Here is an 11711-nt window from a genome sequence, read left to right on the forward strand (position 1 = left end):
TTCTTGGGGTTTATATAAACCAGAAATTCAACAGTTTTATCATTAACTTTCCACACAGCATCCATACCAGCTTTGGAGCCCACCCTGCCTCCTGTCCAATGGGTCCCAGGGGCTTTCTCCATGGCTATACTGGCCAAGCTGTGAAGCCGACAACTTACCTTTACTGCCACGGTTAAGAATGTGTAGGTCTATATGTCCACATGCCCACACTAAGACATCGTGTCTAATTACAACAGGGAATACAAAAATTGTCACAATATACAAGCTAAATGATGCATGATGATAAAATACTGTCTTTTCCCTCAACTAGATGGAAGTATGATCTAACTTCCTGCATAATCAATAAATGCTAATAAAATCTTGCCTAAAATAATTCGTATATCTATAATAAAATGCAAGCTAAAATATCTACATACTTCCACCAGTTTTAAAAGTCTTTGACAGTTCCATGTTATATGATAAAACCAATTCAGATGAAGGGAGAAAGAATTTTGAACTTAATATCCAAAGGATTTGGAAACGATAGGTTCTCCAACATCACAGTGTTTCTCAAAACCCATAAGGTTTACTCTAAGTGACACAAACTGAAAGGAAATCAAGTCTGTCTTTCCATCCAGTCATTAATAAGAAATTAAATGAAAAGATTACTCCTGTAAGTATCTGACCAATGAACTAAAATAATTATAATAGATAAAAGTTCCATGTTAAATAATTTACTCTCAGTTCATCTGATACACTGAAATATTACTCTTATGGTTGTTAGTTTACTGTGAAGTATGTCATCTCTAGCTTGTATCTCCTAAATTAATTCTAGTTCTAGCATTTTGAAAGGCAGCAGGCTCTAAAACAACTGTGTAGCTCTTCAAAGATAAATTATAAGAACCTAATAAGGGCAATAATAAGCTACCACTTGAACATATATAATCCTGTAGTTGTTTTATATAGTATAACCGTAGTTCCCTGTATAAGTACTTATTCTTATTTATTTATTTATATAATATATATACGAGTAGAATATTTGTTTGCTTCATGCTCTAGAAGGTCAAACCAGATCCTGGAGACTATAGGTTTTTTCTTTGGCCAATATCTGTAGCAAGGGGAACAGAAACAAAAATATATCCATGTAAAAATAGAACTATGGCCTAAATTACTTATACTAAAAATCTGGATATCATTTATCTGTAATAGTGCCTTGCCCAGGTATAGTAAAATTATCTCCAAGATATGGTTCAAGGCTGGGGAACATCATTTTTTTAACTTATGCTTTTAATTTATTTTTATATGAATCAATGCAGAAGTTATGTAGTACAAAAGACTCCTAGGAATAAATAAAGAATAAATTGGTTCTCCATGCATTTAGTACTCATCCATGTGAAAAAAATTACTTCCCTTGTTTTGTTTTGTGCATTCCACAAAGTATGGTTCAGATCACAACCAGTTCCTTTAGAATGCATTTTACAGTCATCCATTCCACTAAAACAATTTGTTATTCTTACTCACTTCCCTAAATGTTGTGTGCTGCTGTTTCCCCCTGCATGTAACCTGCACAAACCTGGTTTAAAGAAACACTAACAAATTATCTGTATCAGAGTCCATCTTTAGAAGCTGATAGTTGCTCAAGTAGTCAAGAAATTCCCAGCATTTTATCTTCAGTGCAGAAGTCACAGACAGCAGGTTCCTTCAAAAGGTCAGCAACTTTCTACTGAAATACATGGTCTCACATCGCAGCATTCTGGTGAAGATATATTTTTTTATTCATATAAACATGTTTTTTATTTATCTATATAGTACATAAAACAGAAAAAGTGAACTACTGATAAATAGCTTATCCTGGGAATAATATTAAATTTGCTTCAAGCCTAATGTTGTGGAACAGTTCTTCAGCCCAGTACACATACATAAATAACTTGCTAATATTAAGCAGTTTCTGGCAGTAGGTGTATGACAGTATGTGAAACTAACAGCAGGCTTTATCATCGAGGAATGGCACCTGATTTCTGGGCTGCTGCCATTGCATTTTCATTTGCTATAATTTGAAATTCTTGGAACCTCTGTGAAATACGCTGATTCATCTTCAGGTATTTCTCCATGCAGTTCAAAGCACACCTGTCCTAGAGAAAATGAAGACATATTCCTCAAATCACATTAACAATGCAGAAATTTGTATTACTCAAAATAAACAGTAAAATGTTTTGCTATATACCTCTTGTGCTTTAACTGTTCTTGATGTGAAATCCCATATACAGTCCTTGAAACACAACTCCGACAATTTGTTGTATGACATTAAGAAATCCCGAAACTAGAAAATAATACATGTTTTTATAAGGTCACTAATATACACAACATAGTCATGACACTGCAATATGCTGCATCTTTATAACACAAATTTCATATGTAGAGGGACTTGAGTTGTGACAGCTCAGTCAGTATAGCGATTGCACAAGGAGGGAATCCCCAGGGAAGTGTTATTTAATTCCTGGTACGGGCAGAAATTTTTCTCTCCGCAACATCTAGACAGGCTCTTGAGTCCACCCAATGGGTACATGGCACTCTTTCCTTTGTGTGTGTGTGTGTGGGGGGGGGGTTAAAATAGCTCACTGCTTGCTGCCATGTAGTGTTGAAGTTAAGAATGCACAGAACTGTATTTCCATTCTTCCATATGTATTCACAGATTCATGGCATGGTGCTTATTAAGCATGGAAAAAAAACTCTACCTACTATTAACAAATAGTGATTTTTATTAAATAACTGAATTACAAGAAAGACCTATATGTACCCATATATTTTGTGGTGATATGAAAAGTAAAGGCAATTAACTCACAAAACTGCATGTACACCTCAACATGCACCCAACATAATGAAACATACACTACATTAAGACAAGTTTAAACACAACCTTGGTTGTCAGTGTTTCCTACAACATTGTAAACACATGGATTCTGCTTCTGATTTACATCATCCACAAACATCAATTTTTGATTGAAATGGTTCAAATGGTTCTTCCTCATCCATTACATAGTCTTAACCTCTCATTTGACTATCACCTATCTTGGACTACTTGAAAGGATTACATGTATGCTGATTATCAAGAAGTACAAGAGGTGTTTATTTAGCCTTGGAAGCAACTGGAAATATTCTTCTCAGAAAACATCAAGAACCACAACAAAAGAGATGTGGCTTTTTTTTATTTCCCTCATACATTAATGCATCTAACATCACTCAAACCTGTTTATTGGTTTCTTTTTGACACCCAGTTTGAAGTGTCTTTATCTTAATATGTTACACATTAATAATTAAAATGTCAATGGAATTTTCATAGTTTAAAGGCTAAATTCTATGATGTACTGAAACAATTCAGGGATATACTCATACAGAGTGTTAAATGTGCCAAAAGCCAAACTTTGGTAGACTGTTTAAAAATAAAAATATATGGGCAAACTGCAACATGCAACTAAAGTATATGAGTAGGTGGGAAATCATACCATGTGGTTTGTTGAGGTGCAATGCCACTGCTAAATACTCACGGATTTAACTTGTTCAGCATCAGCATTTATAGCGTCTGCTCCTGGAACCACATTTCCAGACATATCCTCTGAAATGTCGAATAAACTATTAATGAAATGTGTTACAAAATATTATGTTGCACAATTTTCAAATGTAAAACTTCCTACTGCCAGGCAAATTATTTATGTGCATGACCTGGAACATAACCACCACGTGTTTGGATACGCTCGATATGGCTGACGAAATAAAGTCTGGAATGAACTACAACAGTTTACCAAATGATTCATCGGAAAACAGTTATAATATGTATTATTTGGGCTATCCAAAAGATAATGTGAAAATTTCTTCATAAACCTGCCCAAGCAAGCAAATGCTTTGCCATAAATTGAGGTTATAGAAACGAAAAATATACGCTATTTGTAAGAATTGAACGTATTAATATCACACTTTCAAATACGTTCTAAATTTGACTATTTAAATGTTTACGAATACTTAACACGTTTCGTATTGTGAACTACTGTAATTTTTTGGACCTATAGCAGAGTATTTGGTATTTGACTCCGTATGATATATATTGTTTCTTCAACGTTGGTACACGAAATCGAAATTGGAAACGTAATTTATCGATGCCGTTGATATTGCGTCGATTATAGTCGATATTTTACTGCGGCTGGTTTGGAAATATAAGTTTTTTAGAAGTTCTTCAGGAGTACCCTCAAGATTTTTGATGTATTCTATAACAAGCGTAGTACGCTATGTACATTTGCCGCCAGTAATGCATGGCAAACGTTAGTCATACGCCCCTTTTCTTGATGTCGATAATTTTGTGTGTAAGATGTGACAATTACACATTATTATGTTGTGTTCACTGTCATGCTCTCATCAAGGTAAGCATAATGATTCAGATTACAGGATGCGAATATGCCTTAAGTACTTTTCGTGTTATATTTGCCTACCGCAGTGACAGTTGATATCGCTTAGTGTAGTTATCCTGGGCATATGCAGAGCCAGTAAAGCATTGATTAATTAACCTCATTGAAGGTACTATGCATGTAATGAACAAAGTGGCGCAAGCTCAGGCCTTCTCCTAATACTTAGGTTTACCTTACCAGTTCTCATTCCACCAACTGTTCTGCATCCCATTATTGATGCTATATAGTCTGAATACAGAGCATTGTTAAGTAACCAACTTAAGAAAGCTATGTATGTATGTTTGCTGTTAGTATGAGAAATTGACTGGTTTTGGAATCACCAGCGAATCTTCTCTCATTTTATAAGATTGCATCCTGCTTTGTTTATTTTTAAGTTATAAGATTAACTGACACACAAACTTCTGATAAAAAAAATCCTTCTTGTTTTTTTATTTCTGACCATACACTACATATAGGATTTGAGGCTCTCACAGTGGTGGTTATGAAGAGTTCTATCCTGTGGGATATAACGACATGTAGTCCATTGAAATCCAACTGACATCTTGGAGGAATATATCGCTTCCACCTTCGGGGTTGACTTTCAGTGGACTACATGGTAACATATCCCAAAAGACAGAATTCTTTGTATGCTATATGTTTTGACTCTAAATGGTCATCGCCAGGTGACATACAGAAATCAGCTAAAAAGTATGACCTGTAAGTATAAATTTTGTTGAAACAAAAATGTATCATTTGAGGCTTTCACGGCGGTGACTATGAAGAAAGCAGTCTTCTGGGATTTGGCACTGTGTATAAGTGGTGTTAACCGACGTTTCGGAGGAAGGTATCGCCTCCATCTTCAGGGTAGAAGCAGTCTGCTTTTACCGTTCTCACGGTCTTGTCGCTTGCAGATTTCTTATACTTTTTCTTCTACCCTGAAGATGGAGGCGATACGTTCCTCCGAAACGTCGGTTAACACCACATATACACGGTGCCAAATCCCAGAAGACTGCTTTCTTCAAAAATGTATCAGTTTTATGCATATGTCTACGAGTATATAAAATTAAGTTAGATACAACCTAATTCATTATTTTCTTCGCACTTCTATTTTTGAAAAAATTATGCTTGCAGTTTTATTTTATCTGATTTATGTATGTCCCTCAATAATGACCATCTACAGTCAAAACGTGTAGTGTATAGTTAGAAACAGAAAATCATGAAGGTTCTTTAACATACATTTGTGTGATGCTTAATCATACAACTTTTTCCAGTGATGCGGTAATGTAATTACCTGCTTGCTTTTTATTTAATTCTAACCTGAAAGAAATTATTGATTGATTGATTTATTTCGTCACTGTAGATCATTGTACATGATATAGGACAAGTCAAGTTAATTCTGAATATTAAGAATTTAATATATGAGTAAGATTAAAATTACAATAGTTACAATTGTTTACAGTTGATTACAATTTAGAATTAGTTAGATATTCTTATTTGTGGAGAATTTGATGGAATGAAGATTTGCAGGGGAAACCGAAGTACTCGGAGGAAACCTGCCCCAGCGCCACTTTGTCCATCACAAATCCCACTTGCCCAGATCGCAGTGGTGGGAAGCCAGCGACTAATCGCTTAAGCTATGGCATGGCCTTAGAATAATGATATGGATAGCTAGTGTAATGTTCACTGCAGATTGGTGCTCTTCTTGATGGCCTGGTATTCTCGATCTCTCTCTAAGCGGCCTACGTAGACGTCCCTCCATCACATGATGTCCTTTCTATCACATATCCAACATGGTGTCTTGATTCCTTTAAGCAGAAGAGAACTGCGCAGTATACATTCATAGCATGCTGGTATAAGCTCAACAAGTCACTTATTCTTGAATTATCTGGTCATATTGATGTTAACTAGGGTTTATCCCCAAACAAGAAAAACTCATCTATACTATAAAAACAATGTTCAAGTAGAAATGTTTTCAAATGTGAAACCTGAGATATAATGTTGTATTTTAACATCCTGGTTAAACCAGGAACTGCACAGAAAGCTACGCTGAAGGTTGTGTTTATGTACATTTATATTGTCTGAGATATTTTGATTAACATAATTATTCTGATTGGTGCATGTTTTCAGCTCTCCAGTTTTTACTTCCATCATATATCTCCTTCAAGATTAAATATAAATTTGTAGTTTTCAATGAAGCAAAATAAAGAGAAAGGCAGAAAAGTGTTCATGCACAGTTCATTGGCATCAGATAGTGGGCCTCGCCCAGTTGTCAAAGTTAAAAAACATTTTGAAGCTGTGCTGGGAGGCAACTGTAAGAGGTCTCAGAATGATGCATTCAAACAACCAGTTCTTGTTAATAAGCTACCAAGCTTCGTTGCAAATGATTTAGAAGTGCAAGAAGAATATCAGCAGCAGCTTCCAAGTTATAGACCACAGGACACCAAAAGGAAATGGTAAATGATATAATTTATTCATGTTGGTGAGATAGTATTAGTATAGTATAGTATTTATTCAGTATTCCAGACATCCACAAGATGGATACAGAAGTTGTCCTCACTCAGTACACAGACCGATTACAAAAGTTGTTTACATGGAACATTACAACAGTATAAAAATATAAATAGTTAAGACCTTAGATTACATAAATAAAATGTCAGAGACATGTCATTTGAGAACAGTCATATTAAATGAGAATCCAAACTAAACAAATAATTATGAGTTACAAATAGTAAATAAATCCTTCAGATTACTGAAAATAAGATTAATTGGAAATGCACAGGTAGAAATCATAATTATAACAAAACAGGCACTATAAAATGAGTTTGCAATGAACAAATAATCATAAATTACAAATATAGTACACAAGAAAAGTGGTTTTGAATTTAGCTATGTTACCATTAACATTCTTAATATGAGAGGGTAATTGGTTAAAGATTTGTATCCCCGAATAATAGGCTCCTTTTTGATGAATGGATAAGTTTGCCTGTGGAGTATATAAATTATTACTTTGCCTAGTTTCTAGGTTGTAACTTTTAATGCTTGTTATAAAAAGATCTTCATGCTGAACTACAAACATCAATAAGGACAATGAATATTGAGATGTCAGAGGAAAAATATGTAATTTATTAAATAAGTCTCTACATGAAACCCTATTCCCACATCCTTCCATAATTCTAATTGCTTTTTTCTGTAAATGAAGAATTGTGGTGCTATGTGGAGAATTACCCCAAAATATGATTCCGTAGCTCATCACTGAGTGAACGAAAGCATAATAAATTATTTTTAATGATGAGGTAGTCATGTATGTTTTGGTGCTTCTAATTATATAACAAGCCTTGCTCGATTTTTTGCAAGTGCTTCAATATGATTATCCCAAGACAAAGTTTCATTCATTATCATCCTTAGGAATTTTGTACAGGAAGTACTGGTTACAAAATTATTGTTATAACATATCTTTAAATTGGCAGATATATTTTTCTTAGTTACAAAGTGAATATGATGTGTCTTGTTAAAATTTGAAGCTAATAAATTGGCTTTGAACCATTTATTTGAAATTTAAAAAATGCTTTGAATGTTGTTATTTAAATCTGTTAGATTAGGCTGAGCAAATAAAATACTAATATTATCCGCAAAAAGTACAGGTACAGAAGTTTTGTTTATTATTTAAGGTAAGTTGTTCGTATAAGTAAGAAAGAGTAGAGGTCCCAGATAGTTACGTATTTGGAAAACAAATCACTTTAGTATCTAGCCTGACTGTCTTCCCCTTTTTCATAAATTATATTGTTATCTGTTCATTATTTACAACGTTTCTCTGCATGTTTACACACTGACCTTTTCTTTAAATTGATGGGTACACAAGTGGACTGATTATGTGAGTCCCTTCGAATTTGGTTCATCAGGATATGGAACAAACCCATGAAAGGTAAAGACAGTGAGCCAGTTACACTAGGATAAGCATCAGACACATAATACACTTAATTTTTATGTAACTGGGAAACTCCTTGTAATTATTCCACATTAATTTTTACAATTTTGTATATAATTAACAAACTGCTTTTAATTAAGCTAGGTTTAGAACTTCATCAACATAGTGGGAGGCGACTGGTGAAGAGAATTATTTTAATGCCAGTTTAAATTGGTTTCTATTAGTGGATAGACTTTTAATTCTTACAGATAGTTTATTATACAATTTAATTCCTGCAAAATATACACCGTTTTGGTACATGATCAGATTAGCAATTGGTATGTGGATATCATGTCTGTGCATACTGTTGATTTTGTGATTGAAATTTTTCATAGTTATTGACTTTAAATATCATTAAAACAAACATATGCTTAAGGGCAAGTATTGGTGTTGATTGGAGTAAATCTCCTAAAACAACATTTTCACAGCTCAATTATCAGAGCACTGGCCATGATTCTGATTATATTCATATGCAAAAGGAATATACTTACTATAGAATTCTGATGATGGTGTGTAACACACAGAGATGTTGGGTTTTTGGGCTTTATCCATCGCCCTGGTTTTAAGATAACTAAGACCAGTGATTGAGGCTAGCTCTTTCTAAGGGACCCAACAGAATAGGTGTTTTCCCTCACCTGAGGACGGAAACAGATCCAGTTTCCGAAACGTCATGTTTTCTTAGTTATCTTAAAACCAGGACAATGGATAAAGTCCGAAAACCTAATATCTCTGCGAGGAATATACTTCATTATGCTGAGTTGTGTTGCCATGTGGTCTTGAGGGTGGTTACTTATAGCTTAGACTTGCTGTGTGCATTTCTTAGCTAAACAAAATTTTACTAACCAATTTAATATTGAATATGAAAATAAATTTTTATTATAGTTAAATGAGGTAAAATTCTTTGGTATAACACTGGATAACTTAAATTCTTGGAAAAAACATCGATTCAATCTTACTTACTTACACATGGAGCTGAGCCCTTCTAGAGGAGCTGCCAATTCTGCAGCTACTCAAGAATTTCCCAGCATTTTATGAAACCCAAAAGTTCATTACCATGTTCACAAGAGCCCCCCACTCTTTCCTATCTTGAGCCAGATCTATCCAATCCATACCATCACATCCTATCTCTCTAAGATCCATTCTAATATTGTCCACCCACCTACGCCTTGGTCTTCCCTGTGGTCTCTTTCCTTCTGGCTTTCCCACCAATATCCTGTACGCATTCCTCATCTCCCCCATTCGTGCTACATGAGCTGACCACCTCATCCTCCTTGGCCTGATCATTCTAATTATACTTGGAGAAGAGTACAAGTTATGAAGCTCCTCATTATGCAGTTTTCTCCAACCTCCTGTCACTTCATCTCTCTTCAGTCCAAATATTCTACTGAACACCCTGTTCTCAAACACCCTCAGTCTATGTTCCTCCCTTAATATCAGAGAACAAGTTTCACACACATACAGAATCACAGGCAAAATTATAGTTTTGTATATTCTAATTTTTATGTTTTTGGACAACAGACGGAAGACAAAAGGTTCTGGACTGAATGATAGCAAGCATTTTCCGAGTTCAGTTGCCTCTTAATTTCCTCCTGAATCAGGTTTTGATCTGTTATCGTCATCCCAAGTATCTGAACTGTGCCACATTTTCAAAACATATGTTTCCTTTCTTTATGTCATAATTTTGCCCTGCATTTTGGTGACAAGACAGTAACATATACTTAGTTTTCTCTGTGTTTCCTTCTAGACCAACCTCTTTACTTGCATCAGTTAAAGTTTGTGTGTTTTTCTTTATGGTATCTACATTATCACCCAGTAGATTCACATCATCGGCGTAGACCAACAGCTCATGCGTCCCATTTAATTTCAGTCCCATCTGGTTTCCCAGGACCTTCCTAATCGCAAATTTTAAGGCAAAGTTGAAAAGGAGTGGCGATAAAGCATCTCCTTGTTTTAGACCATTCTGGATAAGAAATTTATCAGACAAATGTTTACCTACACGGACTTTACTATATGTTTCGTTTGAACACATTTTAATCAACCTAACTACTTTCATGGGTATCCCAAACTCTATTAGAATATTGTACAATACTTCCCTCCTAACTGAATCATAGGCTTTCTTGAAGTCTATGAATAGCTGATGTACTGTCTCATCGTACTCCCATTTTTTCTCCAATATCTGACGAATGCAAAAGATCTGATCTGTAGTTGATCTGTTACATCGAAACCCACACTGATGATCCCCAATAATTTCATCTATATATGGACTTAACCTTGAAAGAAGAATATTGGACAAAATTTTATATGAAGTTGATAGCAGTGATATTCCCCGATAATTACTACAGTCAGTTTTATCACCCTTCTTGTGCACTGGTACAATAATAGACTCCTTCCACTGATCAGGCAATTTTTCCTTATGCCAAATAGAAGTAATTAGATTGTGGATCTTAGAACGTAATATTTCGCCTCCTGCTTGAATAAGTTCTGCCAGAATTTGATCACTACCTGGCTTTTTATACCGTTTTCCAGTTTTGCAATAGCACTTTCAACCTCAAAAGGGCTAGGATCAAGTATTAACGGCTCAGTTGTCTGGATTTCTGTCTGCCTAACAGCACTGGCCCTATGTACATTCAATAACTGAGAGAAGTAGTTCCTCCACCTATTCAAAATGTTGTGGGAATCTGCAAGCAGATCACCATTCTCATCCTTCACTAAGTTATTGTTAGGCTGGTAACCCCTCTTAAAGTCATTTATTCCTCTATACAGGTCTCTAATGTTCTTGTTCTTACTGTTCATTGCAAGCTCATCAATGTTGTCTTTCAGATATTCTCTCTTTTTGTTCCGGAAATGCCTGCTGGTTTCATGTGTTATGTTGTTCAGATTATCCCCATTTAACTCGCTTGGATCTTGTAACTGTTGCAATTTGGCCTGCTTTCTTTGATCTAATAATTTTGAGCATCCTTCATTGAACCATGGCTTATGCTTCTTCGGTTCATAATAACCTACACTCTCTTTGGCAGACATTTTTATATTCTCTCTAATAGTTTCCCAAGCTTTATTAACATCCACCTCAGTTTCCAAGTTTTCCAAAGCCATGAACCTATTTGAGATTTCATCATGATACTGCTCTTTACTCTCTACCTCATTTAATTTCTTGAGATTGAATCTCTCAATATGAACTCTATGTGTTGTGTGTTTGCTCACTGCCAGTCTTTCCCTAACCTTTGCCACCACCAGATAGTGGTCAGTATCTCAATCTACTGCCTTGAATGATTGGACATCAGGTATACCTGAGTGTCATCTCCTATCTATCAAGATATGGTCTATTTGACTGT

The 11711-nt window shown here is 35.1% G+C and overlaps 2 protein-coding genes across 2 annotated transcripts in view; one reads left to right on the forward strand and one right to left on the reverse strand.

Annotated features, from left to right (window-relative positions):
• Positions 1–57: 57 nt before the first annotated feature.
• Positions 58–4090, reverse strand: LOC111866694 (mitochondrial import inner membrane translocase subunit Tim9). The gene is made up of 3 exons (XM_023855881.2): positions 3525–4090; positions 2204–2299; positions 58–2111 (listed from the first exon to the last, which is right to left on the reverse strand). The coding sequence occupies exons 1-3, from the start codon at positions 3585–3587 to the stop codon at positions 1974–1976; spliced, it is 297 nt and encodes a 98-aa protein (XP_023711649.1). The 5' UTR covers positions 3588–4090; the 3' UTR covers positions 58–1973.
• Positions 4091–4177: 87 nt separating this feature from the next.
• Positions 4178–11711, forward strand: part of LOC111866698 — a 366904-nt gene continuing 359370 nt past the window's right edge. The window contains exons 1-2 of the mRNA XM_023855884.2: positions 4178–4391; positions 6543–6868. Coding sequence (XP_023711652.1) covers positions 6606–6868 — 263 coding nt within the window. The 5' untranslated portion in view covers positions 4178–4391; positions 6543–6605. The remainder of the gene's footprint in view (positions 4392–6542; positions 6869–11711) is intronic.

This window comes from Cryptotermes secundus, unplaced genomic scaffold, assembly GCF_002891405.2.
Source record: "Cryptotermes secundus unplaced genomic scaffold, Csec_1.0 scaffold66, whole genome shotgun sequence".
Classification (NCBI taxonomy): Eukaryota; Metazoa; Arthropoda; class Insecta; order Blattodea; family Kalotermitidae; genus Cryptotermes; species Cryptotermes secundus.

Bases quoted from the DNA above. Each gene is read 5' to 3' on its own strand.
- LOC111866694 (XM_023855881.2), bottom strand. From the start codon at position 3,587: ATGTCTGGAAATGTGGTTCCAGGAGCAGACGCTATAAATGCTGATGCT. The intron at 2,300-3,524 runs GTGAGTATTTAG...ATTATTTTCTAG, and splicing joins ATGCTGAACAAGTTAAATCC to TTTCGGGATTTCTTAATGTC. The intron at 2,112-2,203 runs GTATATAGCAAA...CATTTTCTCTAG, and splicing joins GAACAGTTAAAGCACAAGAG to GACAGGTGTGCTTTGAACTG.